General features: G+C 37.3%; 1 protein-coding gene across 4 annotated transcripts; it reads right to left on the minus strand.

Annotated features, from left to right (window-relative positions):
* Window positions 1-466: 466 nt before the first annotated feature.
* Window positions 467-21306, minus strand: llgl2 (LLGL scribble cell polarity complex component 2). 4 transcript variants are annotated; one of them, XM_057017615.1, is made up of 28 exons: window positions 21194-21306; window positions 21012-21111; window positions 12454-12573; window positions 11429-11526; window positions 10364-10445; window positions 10138-10253; window positions 9744-9902; window positions 9393-9555; window positions 9180-9309; window positions 9037-9091; window positions 8751-8905; window positions 8313-8524; window positions 7852-7919; window positions 7617-7770; window positions 7358-7462; window positions 6872-6967; window positions 6575-6771; window positions 6082-6229; window positions 5848-5995; window positions 5636-5752; window positions 5380-5546; window positions 3743-4007; window positions 2990-3131; window positions 2875-2903; window positions 2633-2680; window positions 2318-2360; window positions 1912-1977; window positions 467-1835 (listed from the first exon to the last, which is right to left on the minus strand). In XM_057017615.1, exons 3-27 carry the CDS (start codon window positions 12526-12528, stop codon window positions 1935-1937), a joined length of 3015 nt encoding a protein of 1004 aa, XP_056873595.1. In that variant the 5' UTR covers window positions 12529-12573; window positions 21012-21111; window positions 21194-21306; the 3' UTR covers window positions 467-1835; window positions 1912-1934. The 4 variants fall into 4 exon arrangements, with proteins under 4 accessions (XP_056873595.1, XP_056873666.1, XP_056873522.1 ...); XM_057017686.1 differs by having other exon boundaries at window positions 11429-11522; window positions 12450-12573; window positions 21194-21290; XM_057017542.1 differs by having other exon boundaries at window positions 11429-11522; window positions 12450-12573; window positions 21012-21290.
* Between the last annotated feature and the right edge of the window lie 139 nt (window positions 21307-21445).

A 21445-nucleotide genomic window follows, 5' to 3' on the forward strand; every position in this document is an offset into this window, starting at 1 on the left:
AACTGGGTTCCATAAAAGACTTCCAATTATTGATGAAATTGAGTTTTAATGTTATTCAATCTCAGCAGTTTAATTGAAATTTTAAAAAAGGTAAAAAGTGTTTGGGCTAAGTTAGAATTCCAGTGGTATAAAACTCCTTTATACCGAGACTTCAACAGAATCTAAATGTCTACATCATTTTCTGTGTAATTGAAGAAAAAAAGCACCTCTTAGTCAGTCATTCGGGTTCTTAGAAAAGATTCAGTTACAGAAAAGCCACTGGCACAATTAGTGGACAAAGGTCCTTGCTGTATAATACATGAGCAAAACTCTTGGCTTTGCATGTATGACAACTGATCCCTCCTTTACCACTTCAGCAGACGTGGCTACCACAATTTTAGATTATGTTCAAAAGTAGCAGAAATGAGTTACTTAAAGAATGTGAGAGGCCACTAAAATGATTAAATAAAAAATAGACAAAATCAGATTTTGGCGAAAGAAATGTAATATTTAACAATGAAACTGTAGTGTGAAGTTACAAATTAAAACAAATTATGGTTCTTGATCAGTTCACTACAAAAATATAATCTAGGCTGATGCTAAATTACCCAGCATTCTCAGACACAGTACCAAAATATTTCCTTGTACACTCTTAATAGCAGCCACCCCCATTACAACAGGCCCACGGGTACAGACTGAGTCACATAAACAGTATATATTAAAAACATTTCACTACAATAGCTTACAATTACATTCCTAAATTACATTATTCATCGTTATTATAAAAAAAGAAAAAGGTTTACAAAAAAATAATTAAAAACCAAACCCCATAGAAAGCTATTCCCACATAAAAGTACAGTGTTGTAAGCTCTGCAGCACAGTGAATATGTACCTATGGCCAGTTACAGCGAGGACGGGAGGGGACGGGTTGTACCACAGTACGCTCCACTGTGAGTTTGTGTGTAAAAAAACAAAAAAACAAAAAAACAAAAAAATATAAAATGAAAAATTAAATAATACAATGTCGATCAATGTACATAAAACAACTTATTTTTCTCTTCTGGGACATCTGTGATTATTCTGTTGCTCCATCTTGAAAAAATCTTCACAGAATGGAAAAGTACGGAATGAGAAATTGGAAAAATAGTTGTGGTTTTCCAAATCTTTTACTTACTGTTCTTAGATTTCTAAAAATAAAAAAATAAAAAAATAAAAAATCAAAGTTAAAACCACAAATTAAAAAGTATTGAACTACTTATTTCATGGTTACATCCATATTCTGGATTTAGTAAGTTTTAACGGTAGATTTGTTAATTTCTCATTCCTTCTTTTTACCGTTTAATTTTCTCCACGAGTGGACTTTTACAGTATAAAGCTTCAGCTCCTTTCGCTAAAAAAAATAAAATAAACAGGCACAAATCAAATAAGATCAAAAGGAATCAGTTCAACCCAGTTGAAAAGACTGCTGGTATTACACACTTGATATGGGGACGGTTGCGACATAAGTCACAGTGGCCTCTGGCAGTTCTGGAATGCTGGCGTTGATCTTGGTGTCATGACTTGATATTTTCTTCACAGAATTGTGCAACATGTGGCTTTGGGTTAAATATTTGTGACATGGTTTTATTACAGCATGTGGTCTTCAGGCACAGGTGGCTTTTTATTCCTTCTTGCTCAGTGAGTGGTGCTCTAACCACAGCACAGGAGCACTATGGTGCCTCTGTGTGCTCAAGGTGGGGGAGAGTCAGTCTCTGAGGTGATGGGTTGGGCATCAGTAGTGGTTGGATCTGCTGCACAGGAGGCAAGTACTGCTACGCTGCTGCAGGACTCTTCATATATCAACATGTCAATTCATTCTGGGGACAGACAGACAGTCACACTTGATGCCAGTTGCACATCAGCCAAATCCACATCTATGAAACTGTGATTTACCTCAGCTGTTAAGGACATTTCTGTCAAGCTACAGCACTCCTCACATTATTCTCTGTGACCAGTGACCTGTAGGAAATACAATGGGTTCAATTTATAGCTGTTTTCATGTTCCTGTGGAGAATGGAGGTTAAAAAGTTAGCAATCCACTAATAACTGTTAAACCAAAAAACAAAGTGCTGCATCAGTCTTACTGAAAATAAAATTAGCTATTGTGCTGTTAAGAGCATAAGTCTACATTAAGAGATCTCATGTACAACTCTTTTTTTTTTTTTTTTTTTTAATTTTCAGTGCAAAAAAAGTGCAGGATCTATACAGCATCAAGCAGCGATGCTTAACTGTTTGAAAGCCCAAATGCCAATCTGGCTCTATAAGTCAATGAAAACTGCATTGATTGATAGATACTTACGAGGGATCTGCTTCTAAAGACTTTTGGATCTCTTGAAGGACACCTACAAGACAACACATGTCTAAAACATTCTGAGCTTGTTACTCAATTATTTTATGACATCGGCAGGAGGAATCCAAGCACATCATGTTAAAAAATAAGAGCTCATGCAAAAGCCTGGCGAAGTAGTGTGGATCTGAAGATGGATGCAAAGAGCCATCATAAAAGTAGCAAGCAGCACATGATGCTAATAGAGCTGAAGCAACTTTTTAGATCCAAACAGTGGCCTTGTACATGACACCATTGCTTTATTACATCTATCTCTCAAGTACTCACTCTCATCATTCAGCAAAGCATGCTCCATAACACGTCTAGCTGCACTCTCTGGAACACAACAGGCAGCAGGCATATATCAGCCACAAGGTGTGTGTGTGTGTGTGTGTGCGCGCATGTGTGTGTATATAAAAATAGCATCAGCCCAAAGGTTAACACGATCTAAAATGAACACATTAAGTGCTCTTTTGGCCACTGGTACATGCATGTTGAAATATGCTGCTTTCATTTTGGAGGTCTCTTACCTGCATCCTCGCTGTCTTGTCGGAGATGCCTAATGAGGTAGAGACAAAGTAAATTTACGTAGACAGCAGATGTGCAGTTCCTATAGGAAAATATAAAATCCTACAGTGTGGATACCTGGTAACTCCATCAGGCTGTGAGCTGCACTGGTTGGAGGAGGCCGAATAAAGTGGAACCTCCACTAGACTGCGAGGCTCCACCACGTGACGAGTGGACAGAGAGAAACGTTCAAACTCAGAGGGAGAAATCAGATAGAAGCCTGAAAGAAGACAACAGGAATTGGGGGGTTATTGAAATTAAAAGCACCAATGTTCAAAATAGTTTAACGCCGATGGTCTACAAGTATATTTACTGTTTTGTGTTTATGCGATATTTTGCCCAATCACACACAGGCAGATGTGTCATTTAAAAGGCAAGAATAGCATCAAATGTCCAAGATGTCTGTGCCAGAATATAAAGATTTTTTCATTACATTATTGGAAATTTTCAGTGCTGTCAAATTATTTCTATTGTGTTGACAATGAAAATGCAAACATTAGTTTCACATGCTCAAAATGGGAGGCAGATGAGGCTTACAGTTTCGCAAAAATAGCCAAGGACATCATAATTCATAAGGAGACAAAGCATATTTCATTTTGTCATTATGTATCCCTAATTGTGGATAAAATTTATGGCACATGTAACTGACTTGTAACATTTAGATAGCGGCGCATTACGCATCATCAAGTCGTTCGCAAAGAAATAAAGCAAAGATGTCTGGACAGTTGTGTCACTAAATGATTATGAATAACACAAGAGGACACAGCTGGAACAAAAAATGTTGAAGACTAAAAGTAAAAGCATGAGTAAAGACTTGTTTGTATTTCTTACCCTGGCCGTGCTTGGTGAAGACACAGGAGGCAATGCCACTGACATCCTCTCGACGGATGCAGGGGTAATGAACTTGCATTTTCACATTGGGCAATGACACAACATGGAGGTCACCTTGATTGGTCAAGACCACCAGGCCACTCTCACAGTAGTCTTCTGACCGATTGCTGCCAAACCAGGCCACACCTGCCCTACGCACTCTGGAACCATCTAAGGCCGTAAGCTTCAGCTTCATCTTTGCACTCACTTTTGGCAAGGTGAAAACCTGGAAATGCACCAAAGTATGAAAGAATGAAATACTGCTGCGGCAGCAAAGGAAAAAATTACAATTGGTTTGATTGTGCTTAAAACACATTCAAACAATGGCTGGAATGCAGATGTGACCAACACTGGTCATTGGAATTGATTAAAGTCTTTTTGTTTCTCTATTTAAGATTTTAATATCTAAAAATGTGTTCTTATCTGAAAACATTGTATATTTCCTCACTTAACCATATTCCTGAAGATAAACATTTTAAAGTAAATTGTAATGAAATTGTACAGAAATTATTTCAAGGCTTTTGGAGCAAATTACCAATGCACATTTATCATTGAATAAATTACCATTCAATAACTTTGCATATGATTTGTAAAGTTTAGGAAGCAAGATTTCTCGATCGACTGTTTTTAATCAGGTGCTAAACCCCAGGACTGCAGCAGAGATTTTATTGTGTTTATCCGAGTCTACAAAATATTATCTGTTGTTTTTTGACCCTTAACTGGTCCCCAGTTCTGTGCCCTGCTGGTGGTGTTGCTGCGTGGACGGTGACGCCAAAGATGTGCATTCATGTTTGAAGTTGCATAGTTTATACATGCGAATCAATGCTTAATTACTTCTTGTTCCATTTATAGATTTAAAAAATGGTGGTGCATCTTATCTTTTATCATCTTGCTAGCCAAAGCTAAAATGTTATGAAGTATCAAGTTACTCCAAGTCGGCATATCGTCACCACAGCGCAATTCACAAATGTGTATTGAAGTGGGCATAACGAACAAAAAAATACACAACTGTATTAAGAACTGTTGTATCCCCAGTCTCCATCTAGAATGAAAATGATAATGAAAAGAACCCTGAGAAATACCACAATCCAATTGTAAAAAATTAAATCCTAAATTAATACACCATCATGTATGAATAGCACTAAGTGCATTTACATGTGCCTCTAAATGGGACCACCCTTCTCGCTAGATTGACATGAATAATTAATGCAACCAGACTTTGTCTACAAAGCAGGATGCTGTCAATGGATTATGGGTGGAGTTAAGATGACTCCCAGTCAGTCAACTTGGCTGTGTGATAACAACCAATATAGGAACCTGATTCACAGATGACTGTAAACGACTTGGTGGGATGTTTCTGTTTCCAGGTCAGTGCAATATAAGCAAAATGTAGCACAGATTGCATAGGAGAGTTCCCCAGCTGAGCTATCTGTGAGTGTTATGTTACATTCGGACTTCTGTAGGCCGATTGTAGTCACGTAAAGGCATCATGTGCATTTCATGTTATGAAACCAACAGAGAGATTCCGTTTTCTTGTTTGCATGTAAACGCACTTATTGTGTGTATTGTGTGGGTTTAAATGAAAGAGTGTCTGTCACCTTAAACTGTTCTTCAGATATGACCAGGAGATGATGCAAACCATGCATATCAGGAGAGCGAGCTAGGTCATGGGCCACCTCTAGAGGTTCAGGAAGAGGAACCCCATGACCATCCAGAATCACAATACCAACAACAGGAGCCCGGTGCATCAGCTGAATCTCTTTAGCTGAAATCAAAGGTGTAAGAAAATGTTAGCTAAACAAAATAATAAAAAATAAAAGAAACTTTTAAAATCATTCTACTTAATATTCTCACCCTGCTGTGCGGTGACTGGCTCGTCAGCTCTGTGTTCCACATTAGGAAGGCGGAGCATGTATGCAAAAACACATCCACCGTTGGTCCCTGCCCATAGGGAGGGTGTATTATGTGCACCTAGGAGAAAGTTGATGTAAAAATAAAAATAAAACAAAACTCAGATGTTAAGCTTTCCTCATAGGACACATTTAAGGGATGCTTGGGCAACTCACTGTCTGAGAGAAATGTGTCTGCGAAGTACAGTGTCCGCACAAGACCGGTGAAAGAATCATCTGATGAGCGAGCCTCAATCTTCCTCTGCACTGGTGCCAACTCCATCTCTGCCAACTCTGCCTCCAGACGAGCATTTGCCTCCTGGAGCTACAAATAGACAAAAAAAAAGAGCAGATTTAAAGAGTGTAGTCTCATTAGATTCAGCCCCACAGAGTGACAGGGATTTACCGTACCTTAGCAGCATTATTGATGTGATGTTTCCTTAGTGACACTCGACTGCGTCTGATTCTCCTGAAGGATTGTCGGAGAGATTTCTTGATAGACTTTACTCGGGACAAAGGACCCTCCATGGCTAGTTGGTCACTGGGGTTAAGGGTGCACCTGAAGTTATAGATTCAAGGAACTATTTAGTACATACAATATTTACCAAACAGGCAAAACCAAAGTCCAATCTTTCAAAATGAGTACAACAGTGCTCAGCGCTCCTAGACATCTTTATTGCCACATGTTTAGCTGAAGAAATCTATTCCTGCACATCAAGAAATCTGTGTGCTTCTGGTTGTTAGAATTTAAAGGCATTCTTATGAGAATGGCTGATTCCATAAACAACAAAGTTAAAAAAAATGTGGTAATGTGGTTGCTGCCGTGTAGAGCTGCTAAACTAATTTTCACAGTTCATGTTGATGATAATGTTAAACAGTGACAATAAAGGACTGTAATTCTTACTTGACAAAGACGGTGTTCTTCTGTTGGTAATCAAACAGACCAAAGCCATGACTAGTGCCAAATGCTACCAGCTTCCACTCTGAGTGCAGGGTGAGGGCAGTGACCACAGCAGGAGGCTGGCACTGGACCAGACAGAATGGCTGAAAGCCTGGAGGGGATAAAACCGGCTCCTCTCGCATGTCAAGCCGAGTGTGGCCCTAGTTCATAAGAAAACAAACATTAGGCCAGCTGAGTTACTGTAACTCTGGGTTGTTGCTTGCTATAAATAATGACACAAAGGTCACATTTGCCCATTACTTTCCAACGAAAGCCTTCTTGACCCTGCAGCAAATCCACAATTTTAGCTTCCACCGTCTGCTCGGCTGCCTCATCATTTAGCTCCAGCACCAGGATCTGCAGAGAAAAGCATGACACTATCAACTAAATGTGACTTGAAAGTAAAGCTCTGGTTTCCATTGTGGTAACTCTACATTTACACTGTCATCTCCATCTATATTCCTTGCTGATCAACTATTTGTGTGCCATCTTGTTGGATTTGCATTTATGTGCTTCACTTAATTGAAACCATTCAATTTTTAAATGATTATCTTAAGTAAAAATGATTTTCTTGATGTCAATCAATAGTTAAAAATGACATAGTATTGAAAATACTACCTTCATATAATTAATATTATATCATTAAAAAGGTATGAAACCAGAAAAAAAATCATTTTGAGAAGGTAAAGATCAGGATATTGGATTGAAAAGTCCTTCCATGCTATAAGAAGGCTAATATTTTCTCACCTGTCCAGCAGTGCCAGCAACAGTCAGATATCCACTGTATTTACAGAGGTGGATCTTTTGAATTCCCAGTCTTGGGTCATCACTGTATGGGTCAAAACAGCCAACCTGGGCAACAGGTAAACAGCCAACTTAGATACAACATCAACTGAGTTTGTATATTTTTAGATATGTATGCATATCACATACCAAGACCATCCATGTTTTATTTTCAGGCTACCATAATTACTAAAATAACACACAGTGCAATAAATATACATACCTTCCTAAAAGGTGGCCACTCTCCTTCTGAGCCAGAGTTCATGTTGTCATTGGGGTCAGCATCTGTGTGAAACACTCCAGCTGTGCTTAACTTGTACATGGGATTCAGACACACTCCTGATGCATCCCAGAAACGAACTGTCCCATCCTCGTGCCTACATATACAAACAGGATATTGCAATAAAAAAAAACAACAGAAACCATAGATATCTAGTTTAAAAGTTCAGTAAACTGACCCTGTGAGTAGCAAGTCTCTCTGTGGAGGGTCTGGGGCCAAGTTCTGCCCCCCTGTTATTGGCCATGGCTGTGGAGAGAGGGGAAATGAAAGTTTAATACCAACCATCTGCTTGACCAAAAGTAAATGCATCTTTACTCTGTCTCTATAGTTTTCTTTGTCTATCCACACCAACTTTCAAAACTATGTTATACTTTTCTAATTGAAACTAAATCAAGACTTTTTGACTAAAAAGGATAAGTTTGAAGATTAGCTCAATACTTGTCCATTATCATACGTTTTATTTTTACTGCTCAGCTGTTGGACTGAGAATTTATTGAATACTTGATTATAATAATACTTTAATTAATGCCCTTTTGACATAATAGAAAAAAGATAATGGAATAATTTACCATGTGACTAAAGCAAAAATTACTTTTTACATGTCTATGATTTAGTGAGTCTTGAAAAATTTTTGATTACCTTTTTGGAATAATGTGTCTTCTGTAGGGATCCTGCAGCAGTGACCCTCTCCCACAGTTTGAGAGGGATAGCTGACACATGATGAGAGCAGGTGATCGCTGAGCTATGGAGCGGTACCAGATAAGGAGTCTGAATAACTGGCCAGCCATCTGTTTGCAGGTCAATCACTACCAGTTCTTCCTCAACCAGGACCACCAATGCACTTGGATGTCCTGCAGTTGATAGGGAAATTTGGAAGGTCTTTATTTATCGACTTTGATCTAGTTCAAAAATAATATAAAAGAGGCCTAAATTGAATACCATTGATGAAACTCATCATGTTCTATTCCATTTTCTGAAAATTGTACCAAATCTGCTTATTTTAACAGATTCAACAAGTGTTCTATAAACTTGTGTATATAGCAGCTGTCATAAATCAGATTGTGTGTGTTTTCCTGCCTTTATGCTGAGGTCCATCTCTGATGACAAAAAAATCGATAATCCTGGAGGTGAAGTCCAGAGCCACGTGGGTTTTACTGTGAATCACTGTTATACAGTGTCTATCACCATAGCTGGCTCTTGGCATGCCCCCACTGAATAGCACGAAAGGGGGCCTACATGCACACATAAGGTCAAGTTCAGTTCAGTGTACTCAAAGATGAATGTGTAACAAATGATCAAGCGACATGTCTGGGAAATATAGTTAAACATTATAAATCCAAGGGACAACAGATAGTGATCTCACCCTTTTTCTGTAGGTAACTGGACTATTTTAGAAATAGCCTTGCATGGAAAATGTCCTGCACAAGAAAAGACACCATTACCCTCTAAAAACACACATGATGGAAAAACATATATACACAGGTGGAAGACACCATTTGTTCTTACCATATGGAATGTCTGATTTCTCATCCTCATTCACGTCCCCTTCGCCTACAATCCATCGACAATAGCTCCCATCACTATGTGAACTGAGAATATGTTGTCCATCCTCTGTCCACCATATGCTCTCAAGTTGCTGTAGTTATGAAGTACTAAATGTTAAATACACAATAAAAAAGAACTGATATCTGCTGCATGAATACGTTTCAGAACTATTACCTGTGTGGCAGGGATGTGTTGGAGAGCACACTGTTTCACCAGATCCCAGATAACAACGAGACCCCGACCATAGCCAATGACAACCTGGTCTGGGTTGACTGGGTTCTCCTGTAAGGCCTCTACATGTTCCAGATTTCTGCGGCCGATGTAATCATCTGGTACACTGGACGACAAATTAAGCAGATAGCCGTGACATATTGTATAATTGTAAAATCAATAGAAATAACAAAGCCAATGTTATATTATTGTAATAAATAAATAACAGCTTTTCCCTTCCAGAAATCTTTTCAGGCTTGTTGAAATATACTCAACAATACGTTGGAAATGATGTTTGTGTTGTACTTAGCTGACCTGCTTGCCATCTGATCCAGGCTAATATTTCTTTCTTCCAGCTCTCTAAATCCTGGGACCTCAACTATGAACACATGTCCACCTTCTGTCCCCAACAGGAGCAGCTCCCCAGAAGAGTGGGCCAGCACTGCTGTGACTCTGGTGACACTTGGAGGAGCACTAAATTGGACAGGAAAACAGTTCATTCCTTCCAATCCTTCAGGCAAATTGATCACAATCTAATAAACTAGAATACAATTATCGGTACATCACAATAAGAAAAATAGTATTTGGAAAAACTTCATGGTGCATTACATTTAAATAAATTATGGTCTTCATTTGTAAAATATATTACATTAAAAGTACTCTGGATCAGTGAAATGTTGTTCAGTTTTAATTTAACTTTTTTTTTTACCCAGGAGGTCCAGTAAGAGTGAAGCGTCCAATCTCCAACAGTTCAGAGAGGCCCTGATGTGCTCTTAAAGTCCACATGTGCAGACTGTTGTCATCTAGCAGAGTCACCAGTTCAACCTAAAGCCATAGCATAATAACACCATTCAAATAGCATAAGAAGGGCACAATGGTATTTTTGAAGTGCAATTTTCAAAACAGAAGTGCTGTTGTGAGTGTTCTGACTTTACCTGGTTGGGGAGGAAGTGCACCTGTGTGACTGCTGCATTTTCATCATGCAGACCCATGAATTCTACACCTGGAGCTCCATACCTGTCTCAGTGTTAAGGATGGTGAAAGAAGACACACAAAAATCAGAAGACACAGGCATTTCAAGTTGTTCAGCTGAACGAAAAAAGTCTGAGAACAGGAGAGACAGAAATCCAGTTGTCTTGGATTAAGCCACTTCAGTAGCTAGCCACTATAATCGTATTTATAGATTTATATAGGGCAGATTAAAAACAGCAACATCAATTAAACAAGACCATTTTGCAACAGATGAACTAACCGCACAAGTGTCAGAATTACTTGATTATGCCTTTCTGAATAGGATAAAATTTCATATTAGGGATGATCAATACCACTTCTTTACAGACCAAGTACGAGTACTCACCAATACCACTAGTACTGTTAATGTATGTATACTGTATATACACATGCATATACATTTGGGTACATACTTAGGAGCCTGTTATAAAAACATTGCTGCTCATTGACTTCATACCACTTCAAATTTCACACGGGTGGTATGAACGCTCTAAGAAAAACAGGTTTGTTGAAACTCAGTTGCCTAACTTCCAAATTTAGAAAGCAACTACTGACAATGCAACTATGGACAATTGAATTGACAGTTATTTATTTAAGCTGTTTAGAAATGAAAAAACTGCTCAGTTTTTTGACAAGCAGAATATTTTCATTTGTAATATTCCATATCAGATAGTTCTTCATTCTAATTCTATTGCCAAGATATTCTTCAATAATTTGCCACAATGGATTATGAAAGAGGGTAGCATGCTCATCAAACCCGGTGCGCCTCTGTACCACCTGGCTCCACAGCTCTTTCACTGAGCATACATAATTGTGCTAAAAGTGTAGTGACTACACTGTGTGCAATGTAAGATATTACTGAGCAGGACCCTGAGAAAATATCTGAAAAAGATACCCAACATTAACCACAAATAAGCTTTTAGCATTCATTTATCAGAGCTCATAATCTTTCATTGTAATTACAGCTACAGAAAAGCCATGAAGGATACAGTTTGATGGCCCCAGAGCGAGTGCCAATGGCTAAAAGCTCCAGGGATGGGCTGTAGCTGAGAGCACTAGGCTGGTGGGGGAAGCCATGTTCCACTGTCTGGGGACGACATAGAAAACAGTTGCATGAGTCAGACAGTCACAATAACACAAGGATAGAAACCAGAGACAGCAGCATATTCACACTCATGAGTTCTGATGTCTCATCCCCTTGTGATAATGGGTGAGATCATACTGTTATTATACTTGGAATGCACAAGTATAAGAAAATAGTATATCCTGACCACAATTGAGGACATGTGTAAAAATTAAAATAAAAATAAAAAATACAAAAATTGTTGCACAGTTAAGATCTGGTATATTATTTTATTGCAGAGGAGAACAGAAGATGTAAAATCTGTGAGATAAATGAAGTGGAAAGTGGGTCTGATTTAATTTTATACAACGTATGACAATTTGAGAGGTATTATTTCATAAAATCTAAACAAAACCCTAAAATGTTATGGTGCTCTGATGAGCAAAAATTGTAATGGTTGTTTGATTTCAATGTGTTTAAAACTGTTAGTTCTATTTTAAGTGGGTGGTGGTAGCTCCGTCCGGGGTGGGACCGGGCTGGGAAGTGGAGGGTTCTTGGTTTGAGCCTCAGGGACAAAACCTGGAAGGTGTTCTGGTAGTAGGGGGAGGTGCCAGACACCTTCAAAACATTGCCAAGGTAACCTTGAGCAAGGTACCAAACCCACAAATACTCATAGGACCATGGGATGAAATAGCTTGGTTTTTTTTTTGCCATGATCCTTATGAGGGCAGCTGGTCCCCAAGGTTGAACCTGCCTGCATACAACTTTGAGAAAATCGGGACCTGGTTTGTGCACATTTATTGGACTGATTTGATATTTACACCATAATTATACAATTTTGTTCATAAAAATTATGAAATGTACATTTGTAATTATTTACACATCACAAATTTATCAAGCTTCATTATAAAAATGTGACCCTTTTCTTATCACATCCCTAATTTTACTTGCCTTGTTGAACTGAAAAAGCTCCTGTTTCAGTTTATCTCTGTGGGACTCATGGCCATGTCGTCTGAACCTCTTCATACTGTCTCAGCACCAGTGTGGAGCCTGAAGGCTCACTGACGCACACTTGGAGAAAAACAGGAAATATTTATGAGAGAAAAAAAGAATCCCAACACTTAACATTCATTATACAATTCATTATTTTTGATTGTTCCACTTTAGTTGTTTTTAAAAAAAAAAAAATCTATCTATCCATCCATCCATCCATCCATCCGTGTGTGTGTGTGTATATTCAACAAGTGTTCTATAAAACAAGTGTTCTATAAAATACATAAAATGCATATATGCATTGCAGAATGTGTTTCATGTATTGCAGAATGTGTGTTATATATTTTATATATTGCAGCATGTATTTTATGTATTGCCACAGATATTTTATGTATTGCAGCGTGTATTTTATATATATATGTTATGTATTGCAGCATGTATGTGCAAAGCATGAAATGCAGAACATAGATCCGGTAATACATAAAATATATTGAATACATTATGCAATATATGAAATACATTCTGGAAAAAACATAAAACATATGTAGCAATAGATAAAATACATGCTGCAATATGTAAAATGTATGAAATACATGCTGCAATAAATATACAAAATACATCCGGCAATACATAAAATGCATGTACTTGGTGCATTTTATGTATTGAAGCATGTATGTTATGCATTGCAACATGTATTTGCAATACATGAAATGCATAACATACATCCTGCAAGACATAAAATACATGATAATACACTACATACATCATGCATTACTTAAAATGCATGTATTTTGTTTATTTCATCATATATTTATATAATGCAGGATGTAATTAATGTATTTCAGAATGTATTTCATATATTTTATGTATGGCAGCATGTATGCAATGTATGGCAGGATGTATTTCATGAATTGTAGAATGTATTTCATATATTTTATGTATGGCAGAATGTATTCGCTCTATTGCAGCATGAATGTTATGTATTGCAGCATGGACTTGCAATGACATACATAAAATATATGCTGCAATACATAAAATATATCAAATACATACTGCAGTACATAAAATACATGATGCAACACATGAAATACATACTGCAATACATGAACTACATTCTGCAATACATAGACTATATCAAATATATTCTGCAATATATGAAACACTTAAAATATATGCTGGACATGTGTTGCACCATGTATTGCAACATGTGTGTTATATTTTTTATGTATTTCGTCATGATTGCATCATGTGTTTTATGTATTCCAGCATGTTTTATACATTTTATGTATTTTAGCATATTTTACATATTGCAGCATGTACAGTTTTTATACATAGATATGTAGAGCAACACACACATAGCAATATATATAGCAACACATAGAGCAATACACACACAGTATATATAATACTGCAGTACACGCAGCAACACATATCACATAACACACACAAACACACACGCCATTTTAATATTATACCAGAGCACATTTCCGCCTGAGATATTAAAAACGTCTTGCATCCATTTAAAGAAAAGAAAAAAAAATACCAAAGAGCAAGATTTTAAAATATATCTTAAAGGTAAGAGCTGTGGGGACCTGGGAAACCTATGCTAGACAACAGAAACTAGATCATAAAATGCCTCAGGTGGCCAACAAGACCTTCCTCTAACAGGACTTCTGATGAATGAAAGGAATTCTCCGGGCAGAGCCAAGCACTGCATCTTTTGTAGTCAGAGAATTTAACCCCCCTCAAAACAAAAGATAAGGGCCAGAGGTCAGTCAGGCCATAACTAAGAGGCCATTGTTAGCTTCTGAAGTTGATAGAAACACCTGTTTCTCTCTCTCCCCCCACTGCATTAAGAACATGGAAGGATTGTTTTTGAAGATGAAAAGGGAAAAGAATTGATTTTTCATTATACTACAAACACTTTATCTCCGATATGAAGTACGGGTTGTTACACCGTAGTCTGTAAGGACATGGTCTCAGTTTCTGCCATGAGTCAAATCTTTCCATTTTCCTTATTAGAAACAGACATATTACCAGCATACTACTGTCACCAGCATATTACTGTCACCCCAAATTTGTAGGTGACTACCACTACAGTCCAATACAGAGGTTTGAATGGAGTTAATAAGCTCCTACATTCAGACTGAATAGATGTTTAAAACAAGCTACAATAATCTTTTCATTGTATGTACATAAAACAAAATGGAGACTCTACATTAACGTGCTTTTTAACAGACAGTTAATCTAATTTTATTAGTTTTCATATTCAAATAAAAGCTTTCTTACAAAAGCAAAGCCCTTTCCAAAATCATCTACCCAAAAACATATTTAAGTCATTTTTATTCATCTTAAATGACTTTCATTTATTTCAGGTGCATTACAGAACAGGTCAATACCTACTTAATAATCCTAAAAGACCAAATCTGTAAGTTCAAAAGGGAAACAGAGGTTAAATATTCAAGAAAGAAAAAAAGGGAAGGGGGTGTATTTCAAATGATGCGTTCTTTGGGTTATGAGAGGGATCTGCTGATTGAAAATAAGAGGAAGAAGGTATACATCTGTGGCATATTCTAAAATTTTAGACAAAAAAAAGGAAAAAAGAAAAACACTTATGCCTTGCTTGCTGTAAAATGTGGATACTACTTTTTTTTTTATTTGCCATCGGCTACAGGAACAAAAATAGATTTCACTGCGTATCTTTGAGAATTCTGTACCTTTCAACTGCACCAATACCTTCTTTAAGTTCAAACTCTCAAATTCATCCCTTTAGGCAACTGACAAATGCACAGCATTACACACTACAATGGTTGCATTGTTTGATCTACAGTGTACCTCTCTGCGAGATAAGGTATCTAAGCGTATTTACCTATGAGTGCACATTCACATGGCTGACTGGCTATACTGTTCAATATAGTGTGGCTGGGCTACATCATTCAAATTGCTTAACGTCGGTTACCAGGGTGTTTGTTAGTTTTACTGTCTGGTGATGTCATTGAATTCCCACCATGTCAACCAAAGAATTCAGGAGTCATTTGCAGGGAAAAACAGCAAAAGCATGCCTGGGCAAGAAAACAACAACGTCTGTAGATGTTGGCTCAACCAGCTCCATTGCCTGGTTCTCTACAACATAGCTCACATAGTGTTGTGACCTCAGAAGAATGGACAGGAAATTCCTGGCATCAAATGCATTTTAGCTGCAGACTTATGTAATCAACAGATACAGAACAGTAAATGTTTAGGAGACAGGAAAATAATCTTTTTCTAAATGATATGTTTACATTTAATTTACCGCACTCTCACTAACAATATCAAATGCGCAGTTATAATACTGAAAGAGGAGTCAAAACCTGTTTGGCAGCTCCTGTGCAGTCAGAACTGGCTGACACAGATAGTCTGATGTGCCACAAGGAGCTCTTTGTGAACTGGTTAAATGTGACATTCAAGGTCCTGTGTGAAAGATATTTAATAATGACACAGATCTCCTGAGAAATTCAACTACTTTTTCATGCCTACACATATTTAACTATGTTTGGTCCACTTCATAACAATGCATGTTCTACTGCTCTGAAATAAAACCCAACTCCAACTATGTGTATGTGACTTTCTGTCACACTATGCGTATAAATAAGGCAACCACTGCAAAGCAACATAGACATACACTGTGTAGTCTCCTGTAAAAAAGAACTATCGACAATTTGATGCTACTTATGGAGTTAATGAACAAATCTGCAAGTGAAAAATAAATTTTAGGGGAGCATAAAAGAGCAATTTAACGAAAACAATATTAAATTTGAATATGAATCATTTTTACATTAAAATTAGTTTGCCGCAAGTAATTATATGCAGACTTGTTGGCGTATGTGTGTAGCATAGAACCTTAATCAAGTGTGTCAATAGACACTTGTTGACATCAATACAATACAAATATTTATTGCTTATGAATAGGCATACAACAGAAAATAGTTTGGTATATTTAGGTCAAAAATGTTACTAAAACAAGTTTTAATGAGTAGGTTGGTATAAACATTACAACTAATATTCACTCAGAGATGCTTCCTGTAACAACAAAATGAGATCTTGTCAGTTATGGGTGTGGCTGACAGGATATCATGTCTCCCACCAACTCCATCCCATTTTCCTGTAACAACTAGACAGACAGAACATGCAGGATTGCTATGGCACACCACCACCACCAAGTCTTGATACTTGGGATTAATGTTGTAAAAGGATTACAACTACAGAGTAAAGCCACCAGCTGACTCAGAAACACCATCACAAGTTTTAAAAAACAGAAAACTGAGCAAGCTCCTATGATATAATTTGCTTAAGATACCTTCCTATTTATATATTTCATCAATGCAAATTAAGTTGTAGTTTGAGTTTTTCTTACTCACTGTTTACAACGTCCGTAACTTCCAAGAACTAGGTTAAGCTCATTAAAGTGCTCATATCATTCATTGAGAGAGGTATTTGATAGAAAACATTTTCTTCTGGGGAAGCATGGCTGTTCTGTGTACTACAGCCATCCCAATACCAAAACATTCTGCTCTTAAACATTTAATGGATACTTAAAATACAGACAGATATGTCAAATGGAATATTTTAGCTAAAACAATGTTTTGGCACTACATTGGATTGAAATATGAAGGAAACTTGATGCCAAGTTATTTGTTTCTTCTCTCAAGATGAATTGAAGATATTTGGAAATACTTAAATGCTGTATTTAAGTGTACATTTACATATTTAAATGCAGACTTAAATACTGCTTTTAAGTGTGGATTAAGAATACTTGTTAGTAGCTATCATGCTCATGTGGATAAAGAAATCAAAACTGTTTGACTGTCAACAATCTGAACAGGTCCATTGATTTGAGTAACACAATTCTCAGCAGACAACAGACAACAATGAGCCAAACTGATTACAGTAACTGAAAGTCACACAAATACGCACACCATAGATGTTTAATGATAAACAGACGATTTGATTCTTTCTTTGGTACTGATCAGGAGCACATATTTGCCCTGTTTTTGTTGCAGACACATGCTGTCTGATTACTGCAATTACTGGGTGAGATACAGATTCATCAGGTGCTCTGGTCCACTTTGAAAACACAGACATCAATAATAAAATGGCCACAAGGGCTGTAGAACACTCAACAAAAAACCTTGAACCCAATATATCACATGACCATTGATCATGCTTTAACCTGCAAATGCCCGCATGATCATTTCCAACTTAAAATCATTTTTACTCAGTTAAGCAGCATAGTTTTGGACACCTGCCTTACTGTTGAAATATTAGCCAAAGAATATAGGTTTAAAAATCAACAGCAATGATAATAATATGGCACAATATATCCACAATATATCCCATCTGGAGGTTGTTGTGTTGCCATTTATCAGCTTGAACAGCTACAGTGCAAAGGAGACAAAAGCAGCAGAGGGTGTTGGTGATAATACATTGACTGTAAAGTCAGACTTGCCAAATGCTTGTGATGACCATATTGGGTCAAATATGTGGTGCTAGTAATCAAAAACAAAACAAAACTTGTAAATATCCAGTCTAAATTAAGATTCTTGAGGGAAAACATTGCTGACTGCTCTCTGACGAGAGTCTGGTTGGTGGACTGACTGATTTACTTTTTGATTTACTGTTTTACTTTTTGACTTTGTGACAGACTTTACACCAATAATATACCCATTGACCTACTGAAGTGGAAAACTTGCCATCTGAACTTACTTTCAGGCAGTGCTCTGCATGCCAAATATTTTTACATGAGGGAAAAAAAGTGTGTGTCTAGGACTCTATTTACCTTCAACTAACTATTTTCTTGGCCAAAAGAAGCATATAACTGTTTGGATGCTTTACACAGATTTCATCAATAAAATGCTCAATATAATCTCTCTAATCAATATAAAAATACTTCTTGAAAACCTTTTAAGTTCTACAAAGCAGTTCAATTCTAAAAGGATAATATTAAATATCTCTCTGCATAAATATGTATCTGCTTCAATCAGATATTTCCTAAACAAACTGTTGACCTCAACTGCAGCAATGGGTCTGTGTTGACAGTTAGCAGTCTCTTTTGCACATCTGGAGAACAGTCATTTTACTTTAAAAGCCAGATTTCTGTCATTATTTTGCTGACAAAAAACAAAACATAGAAACAGTCAGGCAAACTGGTTTCACCCCTCAGTTGTATTTCCAATAACCTTGAAGTTGTTTGAAGTGTTTCCAGTGTAATTTCAAAAGTAACACTTATTAGCCAGCAACTGGACCTATGAGACATGTGCAGTTTTACACTGCAATCAATGGAAACACTCAGGTGATCTTCAGGTGGCTGAGCCTCTTTCTGCCTCAAAAATATAACTTTAGGAGAAGTAACACAGTTCTTCTCAGTTAACAGCTGAGTGTGTTGGTTGAGATCTCAGGGGGGGTGGGGGGCAAATGTACTCAAATGGGTATAGTAAAAATATGAATGATTAATTTCTCATAAAAATGAATTTCAAGCCCAAGAGTGGATTTCAAATACCTTTTTAAAAGACAGTGCTGAAAATCAGACAGTGGGGGAATCTCTACAGTCTGCTGATTATCTGTGAGGAGTCTTTGTTTTGCCTCCATAATAAAGGAGTTTCAGGTAGACTCAAAGATGCAGGTGGAAAAGCACAAAACCTGCTGAGAACAGCAGCTTTTTGTTTAACTCACTCTTAACCCCATGCAGGTAGAGTTTGACATACACTGCAAATAAATATTTAACAACATCTTTGCTTCCAGATGCACAAAAACGTTATCAAGAAAAAGGAATTAGTTATTCAGTTTAATGATGAAACATAGAAAACCTTACAATTTTTCCACATCTATAGTTCTTATTCTAAGTTAGCATCAGGCACAATATTTTCTTTAGTCAGTACTTTTTTTGTTCCTGTAAAAGACATTATTGAAGTTGTAAACAGTAATGCATTAAATTACATTAAATTTTAATTAAAGGTAATTTAACCTCATAACAATCAAAAGCAACAAATATATTCACGTTCCTTAGACTATTAGTGACTTTTGGAACTACTCTAAGGTTTTTGTTTCACAGAAGTACCACTCTACTTTAGCAAAGAACTATTGCTATTGAACTTCCTTTTGAGGAGAATAAAACAGTTTTGACTTCAGCATGTACAAAAGAAACTAATCAAACATGTTAACTGGGTGAAACAATTTTTTGTAACCCATAGTGAAAGCCTAAATTCACAAATCACAAAAAACATTGTCATGGATAGTAATGTGGACAAATGGACCAAATTAGTGCCCAGTGAATTATGAAATTACATGCTAATACTACAGAAAACACAAAATTTACAAAAATATGTGCCGCTCTATCCACATAGCGGGAAGGGTGCACTGAACAAGGCTTTTAAAATTAGAGCAGCATTACATATATTGTTTTGCCAACAAGCCACAAAATATTGATACTTTTTTTTTCTTTTTTTTTTTTTAGAAAATCCCATTAATAAGCTACAAATATGATATTGATTACACAGAATGCTGTATAACAATGCAGCATATACAGTACTTACATGTGAACCACGACCTAAAGATCATGTTTGATACTTAAGTAGGTCAGTGGGTATTTGTTAAATTATGACTTTGTCATTCATTTCTGACTGGAGTTTCCTGAAACTAGACAAACTGGCAAAACGAGTCTCTTTTAGAAACGCAGACACACACACCCCCTCCCCAACATTTACTCACTCTTGAAACCAGACCGTTGGTTCAAAGGGCTTAACGTTACGAACATACCTGCTGGGGAGACACACCTAGCTGGAATTCAACGTTTCCGTAATTATGCAATACTACCCACCTGGATTCACGCGTGTTCACATGAAACCTCAAACTTTATCCGTTATGATCCATGGTTAATCATTTTCCCAGGCTCGAATCAACAATGTAAGGTGATTACCATGACGCCGTGTGTGTCATAAAACCTACTGACGCTCCCCATTACCTACAGCCGACCACAAGAACAATGGATATGACTTGCACAAGATAAACTTATCAAGCTTTTAAGGGAATTGTTCGATATCTCTAGGCAGCAGATTCATTTCAAATAGGACTGCCAGTTTTTTCCTCTTGAAGGCTCTGTGCGTGCATCAAATATACGATCCGCAAATCTTAAAACCATTTAAAAAATTTGCTGCAATGATAGACGTGTACGTGACGTGCTGTCGGCAAGGGTAATAAGCATATAAAAAGTGTATTTATTCTTGGCGAATTAACTAGTACGGTCAAACAAGCTGTGTGGTTTCAGAGTAGACTGTCAAGAATGAAACCAGCTAGCAAGTCAACAAATAGAAAAACGACGCGAGACCCAACTTTAGCTAGCTTGGGTGGCAGCACACGGACAGGGAGTGGAAAACTAAATACTGGGTTAAACAACATACTTTAATTGTCAGATAACTGCTTCCTAAAACACCTGTAAAACAACTCCATGTAAGCCTTAAATGCGGGCCCACCTCCTCACCCACCTGATTCAAAACGCCCGTAGCTCCAGCGATGTACAGCGTCCACAAACGTCCACAAAGATTCCACCCCGGCCGGTGTCCTACGTTTATAGTTGGTTCCAAGCTTTCTCCGCAAACAAAGTAAAGAAAACGTGACCGCACCGACGACTGGTATTCCAAATATAGTTTGCCGAGGAAATACTCACGTCTGAGCACCGGTTCCAAACTAAAAACTGCTCCTTGTTTCTCTAGTACAGCGGCAGCAGCCTCGCTGTTTCCTGCTAGGCTAAACTTCAGCGCTTCGATAACTCCTCCCCCGTGGTGAGTTCAAATGCACTTCGCAGAGTGGTAAAGTTTAAATTACGAGACCTAATTCACTTCCGTGTAAAGCATAAAAAGTTATCTGTATTTTATACATTATAAATTCGTATTTTATATTTTCATGCCATGCCATTTTA

The sequence above is a fragment of the Takifugu flavidus genome, chromosome 1 (assembly GCF_003711565.1).
Source record: "Takifugu flavidus isolate HTHZ2018 chromosome 1, ASM371156v2, whole genome shotgun sequence".
Taxonomy (NCBI): Eukaryota; Metazoa; Chordata; class Actinopteri; order Tetraodontiformes; family Tetraodontidae; genus Takifugu; species Takifugu flavidus.

Excerpts from the sequence above, each read along its gene's own strand:
- llgl2 (XM_057017615.1), bottom strand. The coding sequence starts at position 12,528 with ATGAAGAGGTTCAGACGACATGGCCATGAGTCCCACAGAGATAAACTG. Across the intron at positions 10,254-10,363 it reads TGCACTTCCTCCCCAACCAG|GTTGAACTGGTGACTCTGCT; the intron begins GTAAAGTCAGAA and ends CTATGGCTTTAG. Across the intron at positions 6,772-6,871 it reads AAGAAGGCTTTCGTTGGAAA|GGCCACACTCGGCTTGACAT; the intron begins GTAATGGGCAAA and ends CTTATGAACTAG.